Here is a 23,758-nt window from a genome sequence, read left to right as displayed (position 1 = left end):
TAGGCTCTGAAACCCAAACCCACACAGCACCCTCTTCCCTGGAAATGGCTGCCAAGCCATCAAGCCAGTTTACAATGGAAAGAGCTCGGCATCAGGAGTGTCTGTGTCCCAGCCGTATGACTCTGGGAAAGTTACCCTCTCTGAACCCTGGCTCAGAATATGGCCCTGGCTTCTGCTTATAAAAGGCCTGGAAAGGTGGTTGATCCATGACACAGAAAGTAGCATGACTGGATGAACCCTCAAGTCTAGACATCCATTTGGGAACTTTATAACCCATATGGCTTCTTGCTAGTAGCCTCTGGGCCCCAGCTCCTCTGGATCTCTACCTCCCATCTTCCTCTCAGCTTTCATCCATGGCCACACTTCCATCCCCACCCCCACACTCTCTCTTTAGTTAATTCATGCCAGGTGGGGACTGGATGGAGAAGGAGGGTGCTGAGGGCAGGCATTGTGTGGTCTCCTATATGGCCTGACACGTGGCCATGTGCCACAGACTGAAGACCCATGTTGCCCTGGAGGACCCAAGAACTGTCTTGGCTGCTCAGCCTGACTACCCCAAGATGGCTCCTGTAGTCCTCTATCAGAAAACTGACTCAGGCAGTTTTCCCAGGAGATTGTTGGAGGGTGGGGCTCAAATCAATTTAAGACATCTCAAGCAAGTCCAGGACTTTTGGTTCCCATGGACTGGAATTAAGATGGCTGTGGAATGCTGAGAACAGAAACCACGAGGAAGGCCGGCTTCTGGTGGCCATGTTACTTCAGTCCACTAAGGGGAGACAGTTTCCAATTTTCTTTTCTCCTTTGCGCTCTCTCTCCTTTTTCCAGTCTCTGTCTCCTAGGCTGTCTGTCCTTGAACTCACTGTGTAGACCAAGATGGCTGCAAACTTGTAGCAATCCCCTGTCTAGGCCTCCCGGAGTGTTGAGATTATAGGTGTGTGCCACCACACTCACCTGGGCTGGTGTCATTTTGAAAAAAATTATGTGTGTGGGTGTTTTGATTGATGTGCACGGCGTGCCTTGTGGAGGCCAGAAGAGGGCGTCGGATCCCTTGGAACTGGAGTTACAAGCAGACCTGAGCTGACACTTGAGTTCTGAACCTGCGTTCTCTGCTAGAGCATCAAATGACCTAACTATTCCACTACCTCTCCAGCCACTGGTGTCATTTTCCCGGCTACAATTTCAAACGGCAAAGCTTCTGTTACTGTGGGCTTGGGAGGAGTTCCCTGTGCGACTCGGATGGTGGAGTTCTCTGGAAGTGGCTGCCTGTTAGTGGGGACATCACTGCTGAGAATTCTGAATCTTCCCTGCACCCGGCCTCTGCTGTGTCTGTCCACAGCACCAGAAAAGGCCAGGTGGGGCAGGAAGCTATCCCACCCTTCTGGGGACAAGACCGGTTGGCATCTATTTCTGTGTGACAAGTGCTACACTGGCCAGTGGGATGGACTGCAGGAGGTAAGGAGGTCAGCTTTCCACTGTAGTCCTTGGGGGTCTAGTCCCAGCTCAGGTCCCCTGTTCCCAGCTCCCCTGCTGGGACCCCTTCTCCCAGACTCCCTTCTCTCACTCTCAGCCCCCTGCTCTCAAACCCCATGCTCTCTTCCCAGCCCCTCGGCGCTTCCCAGCACCCCTTCAAGCCCCAATCACTGCCTTCCTAGAACACCAGCTGCTAGGCTCTGGTGCCACACCAAGAGGAGACTCAAATCCACCGCTCCCAGGCTCCGCCCACTCACCGTAAACTACAACCCTATTGGTTGAGCTAATTGCCCTTCTCCAATTGGTGCTCACGACCGTTCGTCAGCGCTGTTGCTAGGAAATGGGCTGTAAGACCCGGGCAACCCTGGCCCCTTGGACGCACCGGAAGGAGCTCGGTCCCTGTGAGCTAAGGCGGGTGAGCCTGAGATTGGGCACACTGAGGGAGGCTAGGGACAGCTCAAGGAAGGAAGGCCTGCGGGGTGGCCTGAGAAGGCCCCTAAGGGGCCTTCCCTCGGTCAAAGCTGCTGTCAGAGAAGCAGAAAGAGCCTGGGAAGGGTGAAGCGGGGCGTGCTCAGGAGTCTGTGGGCCTGCCTTATTTTCCAAGACAAACCCAGCGGAGTACCTTTAGAGCTGAGCTCAAAACCCAGTTAGGGAGAGGCGAGGGAGGTGGCCTGGCCTGAACTTCTGAGGGGATCCCCGGGCTGGAAGGAGAGCGGCCAGCCGCATAGGTGCCAGTGGGCTCAAGGATTCAAATAAGGGCTTGATGGGGTTGCTCAGATGTGGTGGTGGACATTGACCCCAGGAACTGGACAGAGGCTTGCCACCAGGAGCCTGGAGCTGCAGAGAAGCCATCCCGTGCTTTAGGACAAACAAACTCAAGGGACCCCCTTTTATTATTGTGGGCTCACCCGCATCTGTTTTTGGCCTCTAGGAAGCGGGACCAGGTACCCTTGGATGTCTTCATTCAATCTGAGGCCCTAATGTTAAATGATTCATCCGAACTTATTAAAGCATGGTAGGGCACACTCCACTCAAAGCTGTGGAGTAAAGGTTTGGTGATGGGATTTCACAATTGAGGAGAGCCTGGGCTCCTCTGGGAATGGATCACCTGGTTACGGGAGGAGAAAGGACCTATTAACTAACAAGGGTGGTGGAGTATTGAGGATGGGCTGTTGCTGGATTGTTCAAGGAAGTGCACAGGTGGGTTTGAGACTTAAGATATCTTCAGGCAAAGGCTTGCTCCTTGATTGTACCCAGGTGGGAAGCAGTCACGTGCCAATGGTTATGGAACAAATGTTTGGTAGGGCCACCTTTGCTCAGGTTGTGACTGCAGCGCTCTGGCCCTGTATGAAGAGTGGCCAGGGCTGTGACTATGGGTGACCTTCAAGGGGCCCCTCCTGTTTGATCTCTGCCCTGCGTTCTCCTCAAGCCATGGATGGAAGCTTTGTGGTGGGTGAGGTTCTGTGCCCTGTAAGGTGCTTAGCAGTGTCCCTGGCCTCTGTCCAGTGGATGTGAGCAGTCCCCTACTGCCATTTCTGGTAAGAAAAATGGCTCTGATCCTCGTCAAATGTCTCTTCTGGTTTGCAAGGCTGACACATTGCTGCAAGTGACCTTACAGTAACTGAGGTGTCTTCACCTACCAAGGTTGGTTGTCCCATGTACTGAGGTGTCCCCATGGAGGCCCTGGACATTAGACAGAATCTGCCTTTGATTGCTGTTTGGACATATCAAAGACCTTCCTCCTAGAAGCTGACAGGTTTCTGGCCACATTACAGAGCTTGTAACTTGGAGGGACAGCATGGGGCCTGAGAACCCTTCTTGCTGCAGTTGTGAAAGGAGACAGGCTGCCTTTCAGCTATAGTGGCTGGAGTGTCCTTCCTGAGCTGTGGGCTTTAGTCCTGCCCTTCCCCTGCAGGCCACCCTTCCGGATTGTATCCCCCCTGCACCCTTCCCCACAGAACAGCTGTGCTCCAGCTCTGTCCTGGCATCTGGCCCTGTCTCCTGCTGCCCTTAGCTTGTTTCTGTTCAAGGTCAGGTGCTTAGCAATTAATTTCTCAGTAAGTTAGGTCCCCACTGTGGCTTCCTTTTGGCAGGCCATGGCTGTGTAGGTGATGTCACTGAGTAGGGGCAGGCAGACCATGGGCCTCCTGTGGGCCAGGGTGGGCTTGAGCCCTTGGGGGCTGCTTCTTGGGATTTGGTGGAGAGTTAGCACTGGGAAACCCACAAAGTGAAAGGAGAGGGTGCCATCTACCTTTCCTGTCACTATGTCAAAACACCTGACAAAGCAATTTAAGAGAGGGAAGATGTATTTGGCTCACAGTTTGAGGGGATACAGTCCATCACCATGGGGAAATCACAGAGGCAGGAGCATGAGGCAGCTGGTCACATGGCATCCACTGGGGTCAGGAAGCTGAGAGAGATGAACACGGGTGCCCAGCTTCCTTTCTCCCTTTTGTTCAGCCCAGGCCCCCCAGCTCTTGGCATGGTGCTATCCACAGGGTGGGTCTTCCTGTGTCAGTCAACCTAATCTAACATCACCTACACAGCCATGGCCTTCACAGACTCACCCAGAGCTGTGTCTCCCAGGTGATTTCAAATTCACCAAGTTGACAGCCAAGATTAGCTATGACAGTGAGGAAACCTTGTCCCGAGAGGCTGCAAGGGAACAGACTCAGCCATTAGTACATGTGTCTCATCACCTCAGGCTAAGGCCACGGGATAGTGGTCATGAGTCAGAGTTCCCTTTTGTAGCCTTCAGATTGGAGCCAGGAGTCAGACATGGCATGGGGAAAGGCTGCGGGGTTAGTTGTCAGGGTCCCTGTGGGGAAAAAGCAGGACAAGGAAAGGGCAGGGCTTGCCCCTGGTTGGGGACTGCCAGGGAGGTCTTCAGAGGAAGTGACCTCTGAGCAGACTGATGGAATCAGCTTGTGACATTTGGTGGCAGAGTCAGTGGACTCAGTGCCACCGAGCTCATGGTCAGGAGGGCAGAATGGCACAGAGTCTACACAGTGTAAGTTGGAAGGACTTTCCAGGAAATGTCATGAATGCCAAACAGTTAAAAATGAGAGATGGAGGACAGTGAGGGCTTACAAGGAGGAAGGAAGCCTCTCTGAGAAGGTGATTCTGACATCCCATGATGTCTTAGGAGGATTTGCTGGGGGTGGGAACAGCTACCAGCCAGCCTTGAGCCTCCATGTCTGACAGGAGGCTACTGTCTGCAAACCATTCCCTTAGTAGGCTTCTTGAAGTCTGCCATTTACGTGAAGCACACCTCTGTCTGAAGCCCTTAGGCTTCTGATGCCCGCTTGCTTCTAGATTGATCGATTGAGGGAGACAGGACCTTATGTAGCCCAGGCTGGTCTTGAACTCACTACCCTACCACAGTCTCCCAGGTGCCTGGATTTCAGGTGCCACCACCAGGCCAGGCTTCCTTCAGATTTTCTAGGAGGGGGATGAGCATCCTCCTTCCTAATTCTGCTCTAGTCCTCTGTACCCTCTTGCTTCTCAGGAAGAAATGAACTGTCCCTTCCTTTGGAGTCCTCCCCACACCACTCAAGACAGCTTGGAATCCATTTTGAGCCCTCCCTACACTCTGGTCTACTGTTATGACCCCAGGCCTTAGACGGTGTTAGCATTTTCCATTATCATTGTCCCAACCCCACTTTAGGACATGCCACAGTGGTCCCCACTTGGTTCCTGATGGTTGGATGGCTTCAATGAACTGTAGAAGCAGTGTCTCCTTCCCTGCACTTCCAAATCTGCTGATTGACAGCTGTCACCCTGGACATTTGGAAGTCCACCTTTCTAGCTGTTTGGACACACCCTGTCCTTCCCCGTCCCCCTCCTGAGCACAGGACTCTGTATCTTCCCCTAAACAACCATGACACTGCGTCTAGAGACCACCCCTTCTCCCCTTGCTGGAAGTCAGTCACTGTTTTGTTGCTGTTTAAAATTCAGCTGGGGTGGCCGATAACCTGTCTGAGTCCCAGATGGCTGAGCTGCTGCTTAAGGTTGCAGTCCCAGGGGTCTGTTCCGTGTGACAGCACAGGCTGTGTCCCTGGAGGGTTGGGGTTCAGCTGTGCTGCTGTCTGGTTTGGAGGCGAGGCCAGCCTTGTGCTCCTGGACATGGAGTTCAGCTTGCCGCTGAGTCTCTTCAAAGTGGTTATATCGAATGCTCTCTCTCTCTCTCTCTCTCTCTCTCTCTCTCTCTCTCTCTCTCTGTGTGTGTGTGTGTGTGTGTGTGTGTGTGGTGGGCTGGGTGAGCCCCCTTTCTAGCCTGCCTTTGTGAATAGTGCCCTGATGAGCTCTCTGGAGGGACATGTCTTTGGGGAAACTTGATAGCATGGAAGCCTGTCAAGAGCAGAGCCCTACCCCCCCCCCCAAAAAAAGAGAGCAAAGCACAAAGGCTGGCAAGGATGTGGAGGAAGTGGGACCTTGTGCTGGGCTGATGGGAATGTAATTGGAGGACATGATGGCAGCTCCTTAGGCCATCCAGAGTTCCACTGTCCTGTGTCTGAGGCTTGAAGCCTGTGGGTGGAGTACAGAGACCTGAAAAGAGGGACTCAAGTACATGGGATTGCAGCAGCGCTATCTGTAATAACCTCACAGCGGAAGCAGCCCAGATGCCTGCCAGTTAGTATTGGTGAACAAAATGTGGTATGTCCATACAACGGCATATTATTCAGCCATGAAAAGAAGTGAGGTATTGGTGAGTGCTAAAACATTACTGTGTAGCCCATTCTGGCCTCCAGCTCATGGCCTCCACCACCCCCGATTCAGTCTCCTGAATGTTAGGATTATGGGCTATGCCACTATACCAGGGCCAAGTAGTGTGGTTTTAAATGAAGGAATGAGGTTGCTTCAGTTGACTCCAGGGATCAGGATGGGGTCATGGTACTTCACTTGTGTCAGCTGTTAATTTCTACCCCATCAAATCAGAATTTCCATCAAAAGCATTTTAGCTGCATTTTACAGTGAGTGGTCATTTTCAGTATCTTGATGATTCTCGCACTGTAACTTTTCTCTCTTCCCGGTCTGCAGAGAGCTCCAGAGACCAGGCAAGATGGGGAATGCCAAGAGCCTGTCCAGAGAGAAAATGTCCTCGAAGTTCCTGCCTGAGGAGCAGGATGAGGTGGACAGGCTGTTTGACGACCTGTCATCTAATAATGACGGCTCAGCAACGGGGACGTTCTCTCTGGAGGCGCTGAAGGCAAGAGGGACCATGTGGTGGGGACTCAGGGTTCTGTAGCTGCACTATACACTACAAAGCTGGGTTTGGGTGAATGGTCCCTGTTTTTGGCATTGTGGAAAGCAGCCATGGGCTGTGGATGAACAACACCCCCACTCTGTTTTTTGAGACAGAGTCTTGGTGCATAGCCAAAGCTGGTATAGCCCGGAATTCACTGTATAGCCCAGGCTGGCCCTGAACTGACAGTGGATCTCTCCCCTCAGTCCTGTAAGTGCTGGTGTAAAAATACAGTACGTGTTATGTAGTAAAGCAAGGAGCTGGTGCCAGGCGTGACTGTGTATGTCTGTGGTCCACACACGCAGGAGGCTGACAGGAGGATCGCTGAGCCTGCATGGTGAGGCCTTGGCTCAGAAAACAGGAAGAAGGGTCAGAGGGAAAGATGGAAGGAAGGAAAGAGGGAAGCTGGAATGGACTGTGACTGGACAGCGTTCAGGATATTTCTAACTTGCAGTGACATCAGGGAGGAGGAACAGCTGCCTCCTCTGGGGGAGGCGGTCTAGAGCCACGTTTGATGTCTCAGCTGTCATTTGCCTCTAGAATGCAGTCTTGACATGAGGGAATTTCGTGGCACTCCTCACTCAATACCAAAGTCTCAGTTTAAGGAGTGAGAACTGGCCATGTCTTCAGGGTGACTGCCTTGCTCCTCAGGACTTGGACGTAGTAAACATCAGCTTACTCCCAAAGACTGGGGATGGGTGTAGTCTGTGAAGCCATTCTAACGTTTCATCTTCTACAGCAGTGGTTCTTAACCTGTAGGTCATGACCCCCTTGGGGGCTTCGAATGACCCTTTCACGGAGGTCACCTAAGACCATCGGAAAACACAAATATTTGTATTATGATTCATAACAGTGGCAAATTAGTCATGAAGTAGCAATGAAAGTAATTTTACAGTGGGGGCGGGGGGGTCACACAGCAAGAGGAACTGTATTAAAGGGTTGTAGCATCAGGAAGGTTGAGAACCACTAATCTAGAGCCTGCAGAAGGCAGCTGGTGGGGGCCTTGTGGATCCACTGTAACTGTCAGCTAGCCAGCTGCTCCAGATGCTATGGGAGCCCCACATGTACCACCACTGCCTGGCTTTTTTTCCCCTTCCACTACTAGAGATCAGACCCTGGGCCTTCCACATGGCAGTGAGCTCTCTGCCACTGAACTCCACCCCAGCCTGAGCCAGTTCACCTTGGGATCTCTGGTTGGGGACTGTGGGGACATAGGAAGGTTATACAGCTGCAGGCGGCGTCTGTGGAACAGTGGTTGGTCTTGCCCTCAGCTTGATTTCCAGACCTGCCTAAGGTCTCTTCTGTTTGTCCCCAACAGAGCCATGTCAAGGAGGCTCTTCCTCCAGTGATGGTCACCAGACTATATAATGGCATGTCGAGGGTCAAGACGACCCATAAGGCACATGAGAGCTACAGGAATGTTTCCCGGGAGCAGTTCACAATGTTCCTGTCCCACTTGTTAAAGGGGAGCTTCGAGGAGAAGGGGCATATGGTTATGAAAATGATCTTAGCCACAGAGGCTCCTGTGACGGTCAGAGAAGTCCAGAAGGTAAACACTCAGTGTCCTGGTGGGGAGCTTGGGACAGTGGCTTAGGTAATGATGGTATCATAACAATGGCCAGCCTTAGGGAGCTGAGCCCACACAACAGTCTGGTTGATTTAGAACTCTCGAACTGGTTTTGGTAAACTTTTAGGTGAACGAAGGGTGTATTAGAAGATTGAAAGCCGGGTCTGGAGAGATGGCTCAGTGGTTAAGAGCACTGGCTTCAATTCCTAGCAACTACATGGTGGCTCACAACCGTACATGCAGACAGAGCACTCAGACATAAAATACATGAATATATTAAAAAAAAAGAGAGAGAGAGAGAAGGAAAGCCATTCCTGGGGGCACAGGCCTAACATCCCTGCTACTCAAGAGGGTCAAAGTTAGCCTAGGCACCTTGGTAAGACCCCATGTTGGGATTTTACAAAAAGGGGAAGAGGGCTAGGGATGTATTAACACTTGGTAGAATTTTCACATAATATCCACAAAACCCATGGCTCCATCCCCAGTAGCTCATATAACAGGTATAGTGGCCCACATCTGTAGTCCCAGCACTCAGCAGGCAGAGGCAAGAGGATCAGGAGTTCAAGGTCATCTTCAGCTACATAGCAGTTTGGGGGCCAATGTGGGCTACATGAGATGCTAAGAAAAGAATAATAATACATGGATAGCTACACAAGGTGGGGGCAATGCCCATGCTGAGGTCCACTGTGGTTGGTGCTGGGAGTGGGTCAGGGAGGGTTTGGCTTTAACAGTGAAGTGTCTTCCAGTTCACAGAGGAACTGGTGGCCTCTCTGGTACATGTGCTAACCCACCAGCATGAGCTTCGAGGCTGGGCTGGGAGGAACTCCAGGGAGTCCCCTACCAGTGTGCAGATGATGACTGCCCAGCTGCTCTCAGAGATGAAGTTTCAAGGCAAGTGTGGGACCATTCTCAGGGATTCAAACCTTGGCATGGTGGGGTGCCACAGTTGCTGGGACTGTGGTCTCCCAGGGGAGCTCTGCTGTGGCATGGGCCTGTCTCCCTTGCTCAGTGATTGCTCTGTGATTGCTCTGTGGGATGTCCTTGTGCGGAAGCCATTGTGACATTACACTTCCTCCTCTGGTTTCAGTGCCTGAAATCTTTTTCTTGATCAGTGTAATAGAAAGGGTCTCAATATTTTTGTTGAATTTAAAGAAAGATTTATTTTTAGCCTGGACGGTGGTGGCACATGCTTTTAATCCCAGCACTGGGGAAACAGAGGCAGGTGGATCTCTGTGAGTTTGAGGCCAGCCTGGTCCACAAAGCTAGTTCCAGGACAGCTAGGGCTACACAGAGAAATCCTGCCTGTGGAGGCCAGAAGAGGGCATCAGATCCGAGGGAACTGGAGTGGTTGTGAGTTGCTTGATGTGGTGCTGGGAACCAAACCCAGGTTCTCTGTGAGAGCTATCTTTTCAGCCCATTTGTTAATTAAAAAGAAAAACATTTTTTAAAAGTCTGGGTGATTCTTCAATACTGTCTTCCCAATCCATTTTACTGTTTATTATTTGCATTAGACTTGCTCCTGTCTCCTTAGTTTCTCTCTCTGTGTGTGGTGTGTTTAGGGTTAAAGGGCCAGCAAAAGAAGCACACCCTGGCCATGAGACCAGAGCCAAAGAAACACACACTGCTTCTGACCAACTCAGCACAAAAACCAACCAATCTCTGAGCAGAAAATCCAGCAATCTCTTGAGATTGTCCAAACTCAGGGATTGAAATCTGATTAATTTCCACCCTGAAAATCTTCACCCTGGAAAAACTCTGTCCCGAAGAGTCCCCATGTAAACCCTGTACCTGCTCGGTTAGGAGCTGCCTTTTTCTTTCCTGACAGAGCAGCTACCCTCCTAGATCCTTGCCTCCCAATGAATTTCTTGAATGCGGTTTGGGTGAGACCATCTTTCCCCTGGAGTGGAGCAGAGCAGAGAAGTAACAATTTTTGAAGGAGCTGGAGCAGAGCAGAATAAAACTGTAACACCTTTGCTAGGGGAAACTTTCCCCTATTTAGGGGAGGCAGGGATGGGGCATGACAACAGGACTTCCTAAGCAGAACTGTAACAACTTTCCCCAGGGGTGGGGTGTGTGTGTGTGAGGTTTGGGGAAACGTTCCCCTGCAGGAGAAGAGTCACTACTTATCCCTTGGCTCCAGACTGCCAGGATCCTTTTCTATTGGAACTGCAATAGTTACAGTGTATACATGTTTATGTCAGGCATCTTTGAGCTCTCTCTATCTTATTTCTGAGACAGGGCATCTCACAGAACCTGGGGCCCACCAATTGGCTAGGCTGGCTGGCCCAGAAGCCCCAGAGGGGCCATCTGTCTCTGTCTCCATTCCCCAGTGCTGAGGTTAGACACAGCTGGGGATCTGAACTCAGGTCTTAAGGTTTACTTGGCAGGTACTCTACCAACCAAGCCATCTCCTCAGCCCCCCTTGTTTCTTAAGGTTTAAATGGTTAATTTGCGGTCTCCCTTCTTCAGTGTAGGTGTTTTTAGCTGTGAAGTTGCCCTCCAAATGCTCCTTTAGCTGCACCCCCGAGGTTGCCATGTGCTGCTTTTGTTGTCATCCATCTCAGCGTGTTGTTTTCAATTTACCATCTGTTTAGTTTTATTATGTGTGTAGTATGTACACATGCATATGGGTATCTACAGAGGCTAGAAGAGGGTGTCAGATCTTCTGGAGCTGGCGTTACAGGTACTCGAGAGCCACCAGACATGGGTGTTGGAATCCTACTTTATCACAGGGTGTGGTGGTGCACGCCTTTAGTCACAACACTCTGGAGGCAGAGGCAGGGGGATCTCTGTGAGCTTGAGGCCAGCTTGGACTACAAAGCAAGATCCAGGACAGCTAGAGCTCTTATACAGAGAAACTCTGTCTTGAAAAACCAAAAAAACAAAAAACAAAAAATCCCCCAAAATAGAACAAAATTATAGAAAGAAACAAAGATGTGAGTTTTGCTAATATATCCAAAATACTCTTCTAACCCGTATAATGTGGATATTGTTATATTTTACAGTGAATTTTCATACTGGCTGTTTGAAATTGGAAGTGCTCATTAGACTTAGGACATGCCTCAGCTCAGATGAGCCACCTCCCCAGTTCCACAGCCACGTGTGACTTGTGGTTCTTAGATTAGTTATGGCAGGCTTGGATGGTTGCTGTCAGGTGACATGCACAGTGGGCTCACTAATGCGGATTCCCTTTCCTTAGATGGCCACAAGTGTCTGGGGCCTCAGTGCCTGGACCAGGTCTGCAACAAAACCATGATTGAGGACTGGGTGTTCCATGCCCCTCACGTGGGCACGTTTCTCAGTGTGGTCATCCATCGGGGCCTTCAACTCCTGAACTCATCCCTTGACCTTTCCACGCTGATCCCTGAGTGCCATGTGGGCCGAGGGCAGCACTTTGAGAGCATTCTGGACGTGCTGTCTGTCATCTACCTCAACTCCCACCTGGGCGTGGAGCAGCGGCACCGCTGGCGCCTCCTCTTCTCCACACAGCTCCACGGACAGAGCTTTACTCAGCTGTGCAGTCACATCATACACCAGGGGCCCTCCCTGCTTGTCCTGGAGGACAAGGACGGCTGTGTCTTTGGTGGCTTTGCCTCCTGTTCTTGGGAGGTCAAGCCTCAATTTCAAGGTAAGACCTTAAGACCATAGTATGTACGATGCTAGTTGGGTTAACTGTCAGCCTGGCATGGGCTAGCAACTCCTGGGAAGAGTTTTAGGCGTTATCCAGGGCAGGTTGTTAATTGATATGGGAAGACCCTGCCCATTGATGTTAGTGCCATTTTGTGGGCTGGGTCTAAACTATACAGGAATAAAGAAAGCCAGCTAAGAGCAAGTGGGCATTGCAGGTGTAGTCTTTTTCCTCTGCTGTGACTGTGGTTGTGGTGTGTCTAGCTGTCTGAGTTCTTGACTGACTTCCCCAAAACGATGAACCATAATCTGTTGGGACCCAGCCCCCACGGTGTCTCTGTGGATTGTTTAACCCAGCCCCCAGGAGGTCAGTGTGAGTTTTTTGTCAGCATAACCCACACAGGTACATCCTGTTTTCCTGCCCCCCATCCCACTGTGAACCCTTACACCTGGGGTTTTTGTAAGTCTGTATATAAGGCTGCTCTCTATTCTACAATAAAGTGGGACTCATATTCCCTTAACAAAACGACTGGACGTCTAAATCTCCAGGCTTTTGCCGGATACTTTGGACTTGCTCGTGGCGTAGGCACCACAAGTGGAGGTTCCACTGAGATACTGGAAAAAGAAAGGGGACCCTGAGAGATCAGAAGGCTGGCCAGCAAGTAAGAATTTGTGAGGGTGATATTGGAATGGGTACCTCGGCTCCTGAGAGAGTTGGATTGGTAAAGGTACTGGTAAATGGGTACCTCGGCTTCTGAGGCTGTATTGATAGAAAAGAAACAAGGTACTGGTAAAATGGGTACCTCAACTTCTAAGTTGAATTGATAGAACAGTTAGTGGAATAGTTGAAGATATTGATATTAAAGAAAAAAATTGTTAAAGAAACAAGGTACTGAGCTTTGGAAAAGACAAGATGTCCGGTCATTGTAAAAGACAAGTCCATGGTTTTTATTGATAATGCTAAGAAAATTATTAAAGGGACTTGGGAAGTCCTCCTCTGGGGAAATCCCTTCCCCTCGAGCTGCGAACCGACAGCTGGCTGACCCAGCAGCCCGCATCCTTGTCTGTGCCAGCCGGCAACATGAGTGGTGGTGACCATGTGCACTGGCTGGCTGAGGAAATCGCCTCCCGAGAAAAAGTTGGGGCACTATGCCTGGAAGAAACACTGGTTTATCCTGTGGCGATGCCAGGTGAGTGGCAACCCAGATGTCTGGAATACTGCAAGAATGAACACTCCAAGAAACCCTGCGAATCATCAACCTAAAGTTCTGTGAGCAGGTGGATGTAGGCCTGACCTTCAACGAGAAAGAGCTTCAAGAGAGTTTTGTGTCTGATATCAAGACCAGTGAGCTCACCTTTTACCTGGTGGCTGAGACAGAGGCTGACATGAATAAGTGGGTCCAGAGCATCTGCCAGACCTGCGGCTTCAATCGGGCTGAGGAGAACACAGACTCCCTGAGAAACCTTTCTTCAATCAATCATAGTCCCCGCTCTTCTCCAGTTGGGTTCAGCACCTCCAGTCAGTACCTGCTCCAAGCAAGGAAGTCCTCAGCCCCTTCACACTCTAGCCAGATGTTTGAGCCCCCTGTGTCAAGCTACATCCAGCCTGCCTTGTCCACCCAGTGCACCTTGGGAGTATCTCTACTTGCACCAGTGCATAAGCCAAAGGACAGAAAATTCTAGGAGTGCCAGCTTCTCTCAGGGCACCTGACAAAAGAGGGATATAGCCATACAGAAACTTGCCCAGGGCGACACTGTATCAGTGGAGTTGGCAGTCAAGCCCATGGCTTCTATAGACTCCCCAAGCCAAGCTGACCCAATATAGAATTCAAGGACAGTGCTTATGACCTCCCCTCCTAGCCTGGCTTCACAAGCCACCCCAAGAGCAGCCTCACAGGGTCTGAGACAGATAATGAGGATGTGTATACCTTCAAGGCACCCAGCAACACCCTGTGTCGGGAGTTTGGAGACCTCCTAGTGGACAATGCCAGGACAATGCCAGGAGACTCAGCCATAGCTCCTCCACTGCAGCCCCCCAAGCTAAGTCAGGCAAAAACACCTCAGTTGGGCACCCCTCAGCAAAGACCTCCAGTCAGTGAAAATAGTAGATCTGTAGCTGCTACTATCCCCAGGCACAATACCCTCTCTACAGTGGACAACAGCCGACTCCACCGAACTTCTTCCCGTGAGACCTACGAGTCTGCTAAATCTCCAGAGAAGACTACCATGGGTCAATCAGACAGTGTCAGCTCTGATGACAACTATGTGCCCATAAACCCAGGTTCTTCTACCCTGCTGGCTATGAAACAAGCAGGGGACTATTCCCAAAGTGTCTACATCTCCATGGGCCCAGGGCCCCATCACTTTGACTCACTAGGCTACCCATCTACAGCCTTGCCTATTCATAGAGGCTCCAGCTGAGGAAGTGAGATCCAGCCACCCCTGGTCAATCGCAACCTCAAGCCTGGCCAAAAAGCAAAGCCAGCACCCCTTGGCCTGAGAAACAATGCTGTCACCAATGAGCTCCCTTTCAAGTCATGTGTCACCAAGTCTTGGTCCATGGTTAACCACATCTTTAACTCCAGCTTCTCCCAGTACTGCTGTTCTATCTCCACACAAAGCATCACCAACACAGACTCCAGAGACATCCAGGAGAACTATGTCCCTATGCAGAACCCAGTGTCTTCATCCCATGTCCCCAGTGGCACCAACAACCCAGCTCTGAAGAAGAGTACTGGCAATGTGAATTACCTAGCCCTGGACTTCCAGCTGGTCTCCCCAAGCCCCCCCTGCAAGCCACCCACATCATCTGTCGCATCAGATGAGAAAGTAGAATATGTCCAAGTGGATAAAGAAAAGACCCAGGCCCTACAGAAGACCATACAGGAATGGGCAGAGATGCGGCAGTCCTTAAGACCTTCCAAAGATGCCAAGCTATGGTAAAGGGGGCCATCCCTCCCCATACCTCCTCTCCTCTGTGAGTTTTGTTCATATGGTTCATCCCATGGGCTGGCAATGGTTGTGTCCCTTCCTGTCATTAAGATAAAATTAACAAGAGATTTCAATTACAAAAAGTTGTATGTATGTTCTATGTATGGTGTGGCCACACATGTGTGTATGAAGTGTGATCATAAATGCGTGACTGTTAAGAAAAAGGTAAAAGTAAAAGAAAGAGTAATAAAAAAAAAACCATGTAAAGATGAAAAATACACAGAGTCTGGATACTGTATGCTATTGTGTTGTCTTTGAATCATTTAATTGCTAAGGAAGGAGCAACAACTGCTAAAAGTTGAATTGTTTAATTGCTGGGGAAGGAGCAACAGTTGTTAAAGTACAGGTTACTTGGGAGGGAATTTCTGCTTTTGTTTCCACGGAGGGCTATGGATTCCTTCTAGACTGGTGTGGTTTGATGGGGCAAGATCCCCTTTAAGCGGTGGCCCAGGTGATCCAAATATTTGTTTTCATTTAAATTTGATTGGTTAGGAATGTTAGTAATCACAGTCAATCTCTTTTTAAAGGAAAATGGAGGAATATGATATAGAAATGATACTTTGTATTGGAATGGATCTTCATTTGTTGATATTAGTTAGGTTTTTTAGATATATAGTCTTCAAACATTTCAAAGACCTACAGAATATATAGTATTTAAATGGTTTAGGGTTTTTCTTGACAGTGAGACACAACTGCTCCTGGCACACCAGTTACATCTGAGAGGAAGATGGGCATTGAAGAAACTCATTATAGGGTTTGCCTTAGACATGGCAAGACTAGCCATTTGGGCAAGAAGCTGCTCTTGCCTGAACTGTTTGACTATTCCTGTATAAACTGGACATGCAGGGCCCAGAGGAAAGTGACTGCTGAACTTGCAAACTAAGATGGGCAGTTCTGAAGGGTTCCTACTTCATGGAAGAGTCTGTGAAACATTCTACAGTACATGGAGAAAAATGACTGACAAACTACCAATTTAGGCGAACAGTTTAGAATTTCCTGCTTTGCTGAGAAGTCTGCCAGACACATTGTGGCTTGTAGGCTAAAGATGGATGCCCCAACGTTACCCAGGAACTTTGGGTGACTGTCTAGGCAGCAAGATGTCTCTGTCAGTTCTAGAGTTTATATATTATCCTTCTATGGTCTTTGATGGAGTTGAAGACATATAGTTATAGTTTTCTTAGTTAAATCTTTCAGTTCTTACTTGATAACTGTTTTGTTATATATAAAGAAGGGGGAGATAGCTTGGCATGGTGTTGGTGGTGCACGCCTTTAATCTCAGCACTCAGGAGGCAGAGGCAGGGAGATCTCTGTGAGTTTGAAGCTAGTCTGGCCTACAGAGCGAGTTCCAGGACAACCTCCAGAGCAATACAGAGAAACCCTGTCTCGAAACACCCCCCCACCCCGCCAAAAAAAGAAGGGGGAGATGTTGGGACCCAGCCCCCATGGGGTCTCAGTGGATTGTTTAACCCAGCCCCCAGATAGTCAATGTGAGTTGTTTGTCCGTATAACCCACAGGTACATCCTGTTTTCCCGGCCTCACCCCACTGTGAACTCTTACACATGGAGTTTTTGTAAGTCTGTGTATAAGGCTGCTCTCTATTCTATAATAAAGTGGGACTCACATTCCCTTAATAAAATGATTGGACATCCAAATCTCCAGGCCTTTGCCCGATACTTTGGACTTGCTCGTGGCATGGGCGCCACAATAACCTGGAATTATGAACCCAGTAGTCCCCTTTCCCTATGTTGCTTGTTGCTTAGGTCTTATCACAGCAACAGACACGAAACTAGGATACTTATTTTTGTTGCTGTGACCAGCTACCTGACAAAAGAATAGCCAAAGGAAAGAAGGCTGTGCCATGGCTCATAGTTTGTGGGGATACAGGTTCATCATGGTGGGCAAGGCAGGGTGGTAGGAGAGGGTGACTGCTGCTCGTCTACATCCTGATGGGCTAAGAAGCACTATAGTGAGGTTGGAGAGATGGCTTGGAGGTTAGAGCACTGGCTGCTCTTGCAGAGGCTCTGTAGTTTGATTTCAAGCACTTACATGATGGCTTACAACTGCAACTCCAGTTCCAGGGGATCTGATGCCCTCTTCTGGCCTCTGGAGGCACTAGGTACATACATACATGTAGGGAAACACACATTTTTAAAAAGCATATTGTGAGGGGTTGAGCCGAAGTGGCACTGGGCTATAACCTCTGAGAACTGTCTCCCCAGCAAGCCTCTTCCTCCTCCTTTGCATAAGGTTCCATAACCTCCCTAAACAGCTCTACTAGCCTGGCACCAAATGTTCAGACAAGTGAGCCCGTGGGAGACTTTTCACACTCAAACCTTAGCAGGGACCCTAACCCGGAGGGCTTGAAGAAGCTTGGGAAGGGCTGGCCAGGTGGCCACTGCCTAGGCACAAGCCCGGGCTTTATATGTATTTGCAGATACATGCACACACGCACACAGACACACACGCACGCACACGGCTCCTGACTCTCCAATGGTTTCTTGACTGAAGCTGCAGTGTTGGTATTATGCTCCTCTCTGGCATCACAGATCCCTTCTTTGGCCCTGGCAGGGAGGGGGTTAACCCTGCTTGTAGGTGACAACAAAGCTGTCACCAGATGGAGGCCCAGGAGGGGATGTGAGCTGACTCCTCACAGGGATGCTTGCTATTACACTGTGCCTCCCCATGGGTGCTACCTTGCCCCACTGCTTTTCTGTTTTTGTTTTGTTTTGTTTTGTTTTTGTTTTTGTGGTATTGTTAGCTGTGGATGCTCCATGTGTGACTGAGTCAGCTGCAAGCATCCCTCACTACTCTCACAGGAGCTGTCCTTCCTGGCTGTCCCCAGGCTCCTCCATAGGTGGCAGACTGCCTCCTGTGCCCACAGATGGCCAGCTTCCACTAAGGGGCCATCATGGTGTCCCTATGTTACAGCGTATCTCTGGGCCTCCTTATCTTCATTCTACAGATGCGACTCTGGAGGCCAGGGGGCCATGGGCAGCTGGAACTACCATCCCTGGACTTCTTCCATTCAGGCTGGCAGCTACAGGCCTGGGAGGGAAAAGAACTGTTGGTTGAGGATTGTCTCATACATGCTTGCACATGCATGAACACACACACACACGTGTTCTCTTCGTTCCCTAGATCAGGTGTGCTTAGGGTTTGACTTACTGCTAAGTTTGGGGTGTTTCAGAGCCTTAACCTGTTCAGGGAATGGCATGTTGGTCTGTTTGGAAGCAATAGCCTCAGAATCTGCAGCCTGTGCTGTTTGCCTTGTTGTCCTAGGACGAGGCAGCACTGCACCCCACTGCAGACTCCAGGGCGGGCTGCACTCCGTCACCTCACTGTGTCCCTGCAGGTTGAACTCTAGGGTTGAGTGAGATCACAGATGAACACCACTTCCTCCAGAGCCTTTGCAGCAACCTCAGACAGTGCTGCAGGTCTTAGATCCTTGAGCCCTCAGCTTCTCCATCTGGGCTCCTAGACATCCATGCGGCTTGTCTTGTGTGGTGTCTGGGACCTGCCCTCTGATCACCAAGACTCTCCTCCACACCTCTCCTGAGGGTGCATAAGATCTTGGTTGTTGGGGCTGGAGAGATGGCTCAGAGGTTAGAAGCACTGGCTGCTCTTCCAGAGGTCCTGAGTTCAATTTCCAGCTCTTATGAGATCTGGTGCCCTCTTCTGGTGGCTCAGAAGCAGTGACTATTTCCTTGGCTCTCTGTCACTTCCAGGGAACAACAAATGCTTCCTGTTCTCCATCATGCCCAGCATGGCCGTGTACATGCACACGGGTTACAATGACCACTTCATGTACTTGAATCAAGGACAGCAGACCATGCCCAATGGACTGGTAAGGGGAGGGGTGTTTCGCCAGCCAGGTGGGAGTGCTTTCAGTGCATCTGTCCCCTCTGTGGTATGTACTGAGAGCCCATACCAGGGCACATCTTCCTTAGTGATAGCCATGCCTTTGCTGGGCTTTCCCCTGGTTTGTGTACAAATAGCCTGGCCCTTTCCATGGTCCCGAGAGGGTGTTGGTAGCAGACCCAGTATAAGGCATTGCTGTGTATGCTGAGCCTGCACACCAAGGTTGTGTGCTGAGCTTGGTGCAGGTGGGCAATCCCTGAGCTGAGGGCTCTCGGCACCGTGTTTGGTCATTAGTAACTTATGAGACAGAAAACATGCTATGCTTGTGGTGACCATGTTCTTGAATGTTGATAGCCACAGGAAGAAAAGGAGAGGAGGAGGAGGGGAAGAGACGGGGAGAGGAGAAGAAAGTGAAGAAGAGGGGAGAGGAGGGAAGGAAAAGAGAGAAGAGGAAAAGAGAGGAAGCTGGAGGCCAGGATGAATGCGTGGGGGTATGGGGGGTGGATGCCCACAAGGATGCTTGGCATGGGTGAGAGCCACCCCACCTGCTGGCTTTTTTCTTTTGTCTGTTTCTTGACAAGTCTGGGGAGGCCCAGCTATGTGCTTGCTGAGCTGAGAGCCAAGGAGATGGTCCCCTCAGCCAGCTAGAGAGGGTCAGGAGTTCCCTCCCAGGCTGTGGGAGGGACATGGGTCAGGTCTCCAGGACACCAGTGTTTAGGCACTGGACCCCTCTCAGAGTGAGTCTGACTGTCAGCCCCAGGAGCATTCCCAACATTCACAGGAACCACTTGTCTTTGGCCTAGGGACCAAAAACTGCTTCTTGACATAGGCTCAGATCCTTACATGTCCAAGATGGAAGCAGGTCATATCATGTGCTCCAGGCCCATCAGGGACAAGAGGGTGTGACAGAGGTGGCATCAGGACACAGATGTCAGGGAGGCAGGGTAACAGCTGGCTTGAGCCTGGCCGTGGGACTGTGTGGTGGGAAGAAAGGGTTTGAGTTGCCACTCCTAGCCTGCCACCTTTCCTGAGGGAGAGTGGTGGGGCCAGGACACAGATGGGTTTCCAGGGTTCCCATGCTCACCTCATCCCTGAATAACTGCTTGGGACACCCAGGGAGTCTGCAGATTTCCTAGTCTGCTGTCCCCTGTGTGTAGCCCCACCAGAGAGCTGTGGAGTGTGGTCTGCTGATGTCCATGACTGTTGAGTAACTTGGAATGTGATTATAATCACAGCCCAAGAAAGCAAAACTGCCCGCTACATCCCTACTTCCCCCATGTCTCAGGCTGGCCAAGAACTCAAGACCCTCCTGGTTCTCTGTGGGACTGATCAAGCATGGCTGCTGACACTGTCATCTGTCTCCACTTGCTCCACAGGGTATGGGCGGGCAGCACCATTACTTTGGGCTTTGGGTGGCTGACGACTTTGGAAAAGGACACAGCAAAGCCAAGCCCACATGCACCACCTACAACAGCCCACAGCTGTCTGCCCAGGAGGACTTCCAGTTTGATAATATGGAAGTGTGGGGGCTCGGCGATCTCTTACAGAGACATCAGGTGAGTTCCGCATTGCAGTGACCTCACACAGAGCCATGACCTTTCTGCTTTTTCTTGTGTTTACTCTGCCTGCTTCTTCATCTGGGGAGGTTTGTCTTTATTAGCTATGGGCCGTGCCAGGATACATGCAGCAAAATAGATTGTGTGTTTGCCTGGGAAGTAGGGACCTGCCTAAGAGGTGCTCCTGGCCCGGCTAGATGGCCCTTTGCCTTCCCCACCTGTCTGCAAGAACACTGGTTTCTGCATGACCCTGGTGACTTTATCCTAGCCAGGGAGGTTTCGGGGTACCCATGCCACTTGGCCTCTCTGTGGCTCCAGTCTGATAAGCTGACTGCTGGGAGGAAGTCACTGTGAGGCCCAGGTTGGTGGGAGCTGTTATCTCCTTGTGTAGTCCTGAATACACTCACACTCCCCTTCTTCCCAAGGTCAAGAACAAGAAGAGCATCCTTGACTCGGATCCCGCAGCCCAATCCATGTTGGAGATCAGTGGACGGGGTCGTCACAGTGGGGGACTTCGGGAAATCCCTGATGAGGATGACTAAGGCTCCTGAACCATGTGCTTCCTGGAGCAAGGGCAGGACTCCCCCCAGGGATGCCATGTACACAGCATCCAGATTCCTCACTGCTGGGGAGGCAGAGTCCTTTAGACCCTCTGCCATGACTCTGGCTTAGCTTTAACACACAGCCACATGGCCACATCCAGGCCATCATGGATGTACTTAATCAGAAAACAGCAATGCCAAGAAAAATCCCTCTGAAGCCATAATTGATGGGTGTTGCCTCCCAGGATCCCTGAACATAGGTTAGAACTTTGGCCTTATACTTTGTTCATTTTATGTCAGTGGAATCCAAAGACAAAGAGGCTTGAAACCTGCTGGAACTGGTGATTGTTGGGGTGTGTATTCTTGCCTTGGGAGGAGGCTCCTTGTGTGGCCTTTGCTCTGGGTCCCAGTGATGCCCTGATGGCCCATTGTGAATGGAAAGATGGAGGTGCTCAGATGAGCATCTTGGTACTTTGGAAGAACACCCCCACCCCCAGCATGGAATTTCTGGGTTTGTAGCTAAAGATCTGAAGGTAATGTTTCTGGGGGCAGGACTCCTCTGAACAGGTTTGTGATGGGGCTTCCTGTTTAGCTTTTCCAACACTTTAAATGAATCTGATAGGCAAATGGGAAAACTTGACCTATCTTCCCAGAGACTAAGCCATTACTGTGCTGCTAACTGAAATATGGGGGCGTTTGGAGAGAGCTGACATCTGGGTGTTTGCTTAATGGATGCATCAGACCCATCCCTGAAGTCAGTGGTGGGTGATGTCCAGTCTTGGCTGGGACTCACAGTCTCCAGTTACCTTCTCTGAGGGCTTCTCAGAAAGATGATGAGTAGTGGGACAGTGAAGATGTACTTTAGACAGACTCCAGCTATCCCAGAAGACTGCAAAGTACTCAGGTGGACAGGCTGCCCATCACACTCTTGAGTCATTGCTACCCAGTGTCACCCACTCAGAGGAGCCATGGGCCCCTCTCTGAGACCTCTACCTCTTCTGATTGCCTTTTGCTGTAAACGGCAACCTTTATAGAGCTGATAAAGGTTCTACCTTTGATTGTACAGTTTGCCTCGATTGAAAGCCATGGTAAAGCCAGATACGTGCATTTTTCCAGTTCGGTGTTTTTAACCCAGGAAGCTCCTGGAATACTGCATGTAACTCTTGAGCACAACAGAAGGTCTGAGACATGTACCTTCCAAACAAAAGTGCTGTTTCTATGCATGGAAGGGTAGGTGTGTGGTGCAGACGAGAGCTAGGCCATTTTGGTTTTCTTGGTAAGAAGCCAGTTGTCAATGGTATGTGGGATAGAGAGAAAATACTGGAATCATCAGACAACCCCATTGTAACCTCACAGAATCAGGTCACTATGCTATGGAGTGTTTTTAATAAAAAGGTAGTCATGTCTCTCGTTGGTAGCAGGCCTGTGGTGCCCACGGCTTGGCGTGACCCATTGGGAGGTCATGACAGCACAGCCCTCATGCTTTCTGGCCTCTGTTGACTCAAGCTCAAGCCACGGATGGGATCCTGCTTCTCAGAACAGCACCTTAAAGATGGGAGGCTCTGGTTTCCCTCCTGGGGTATAGCTGAGAGGCTCTGCTTCTCTGCACACACCTGTAATGAATCTCTCAGGGCATAAATGTGTGTGGGGTATCAACCAGGCCCCAAGGAACTTCTCATCTCTTCCAAATGAGGAGAGTGGTCTTTGTGAAACTGGAGCAAGAACTGGGCTGTGAGCACCAGAGACATCCTTACACATGGGGCCTGACCGGAGCCCAGAAAGGGCAGCAGGAAGAGGTAAGAAACACAGCCCATGCTGTAAACACGGCTGCTGCTAGAATGAATGTTTGAGTGAGGTGCTGGAAGGATGGAGATGGGGAAGGACAGCTCTGGGAATGCATGCCCCCTCCTCCCTTGGGCTCCTCTGGAGGCCACCCTTTGCACACGGCAGGGATGCGGGGCACAGCTGTGTTTGGACACGGTATGTTTTTCAGTGGGAGTCACCTAGGGTTTACCCATCTCCTTTCCCACTGTGTCTGTCAGCTGAGCAGATGCTCCGTCCTGTTAGGCAGGCCAGCATCTTACTGGAGGCTAATTGTTGCCATAGTGACCCTCATGCGTCTGGATGGCATTGTGTCTCTAGGATGAACTGAGTGACTAGTTGGTTTAAAAGATGCCACCCCCCACCCCCGTCCCCGTTCTTTTTGGTAATGCTGTGGGAGGCCACCCAGGGCTTGGTGCAGGCTAGGCTGTGTCCCCAGCCCTTGGCTTTTTGGGGCAGGCTCTCCTATGTAGACTAGGCTAGCCTTGGAGTCATGATCCCCCTACTTCTGCCTCTCGAACGCTGTGACTACAGTTATGCCCCACCACACCTGGCTGAAGTATGTATGACAGAGCTCTCAACCTCGTTTCACCCCTGTAACATACTGAGTGCCACTATGGGGGTGACACACTCTAAGGTCTCATATATTCTCAGTGAGACCCCACAGTGAGACGGTTCCCTTCTTGTTGCCTTTTGGTCAAGGTGTAGAGTTCTCCAGCACCACGGCTGGCCGCATACTGCCACACTCCCAGCTGCCATGCTCCCCACCATGATGATAATGGACTAAACCTCTGAACCCTAAGCTGCTACCTCAATTACATGTTTTTATTTAGAAGGGGTTGCTGTGGTCATGGTGAAACCCTGACTTAGACAGCATCCTCTGGCTTTCTCTAGAGTGTTCTTTTCCACCTTGCTTAATAAGAGCATTTTCTTTTTTGAGGGCCGGAGAGAGCACTGGCTATTCTTCCAGGGGACCTGGGTTCAACTCCCAGCACCCATATAGCAGCTCATAACTAACTGTTACTTCCAGTTCCAGGGGATCTCTGGATCCAGTGACCTCTTCTGACCTCCACTGGCAGC

At 50.5% G+C, this 23,758-nt stretch overlaps 1 protein-coding gene and 1 pseudogene across 4 annotated transcripts; both read left to right on the top strand.

The window, feature by feature from the left end:
• Positions 1 to 1,805: 1,805 nt before the first annotated feature.
• On the top strand, positions 1,806 to 22,263 carry Meak7 (MTOR associated protein, eak-7 homolog). 4 transcript variants are annotated; one of them, XM_027410748.2, is made up of 9 exons: positions 1,806 to 1,885; positions 2,402 to 2,485; positions 6,511 to 6,679; positions 8,034 to 8,264; positions 9,029 to 9,173; positions 11,482 to 11,910; positions 18,627 to 18,745; positions 20,136 to 20,315; positions 20,741 to 20,857. In XM_027410748.2, the coding sequence occupies exons 3-9, from the start codon at positions 6,533 to 6,535 to the stop codon at positions 20,855 to 20,857; spliced, it is 1,368 nt and encodes a 455-aa protein (XP_027266549.1). In that variant the 5' UTR covers positions 1,806 to 1,885; positions 2,402 to 2,485; positions 6,511 to 6,532. The 4 variants fall into 4 exon arrangements, with proteins under 4 accessions (XP_027266549.1, XP_027266548.1, XP_027266550.1 ...); XM_027410747.2 differs by lacking the exon at positions 2,402 to 2,485 and having other exon boundaries at positions 1,816 to 1,885; XM_027410749.2 differs by lacking the exons at positions 1,806 to 1,885; positions 2,402 to 2,485 and adding an exon at positions 2,500 to 2,670.
• Positions 11,953 to 15,108, top strand: LOC103158642 (annotated as a pseudogene).
• Positions 22,264 to 23,758: the final 1,495 nt, after the last annotated feature.

This window comes from Cricetulus griseus, chromosome 3 (genome assembly GCF_003668045.3).
Source record: "Cricetulus griseus strain 17A/GY chromosome 3, alternate assembly CriGri-PICRH-1.0, whole genome shotgun sequence".
Lineage (NCBI taxonomy): Eukaryota > Metazoa > Chordata > Mammalia > Rodentia > Cricetidae > Cricetulus > Cricetulus griseus.
Note: the sequence above shows the minus strand (reverse complement) of the source record. Positions and strands in the feature narration are given on the sequence as shown.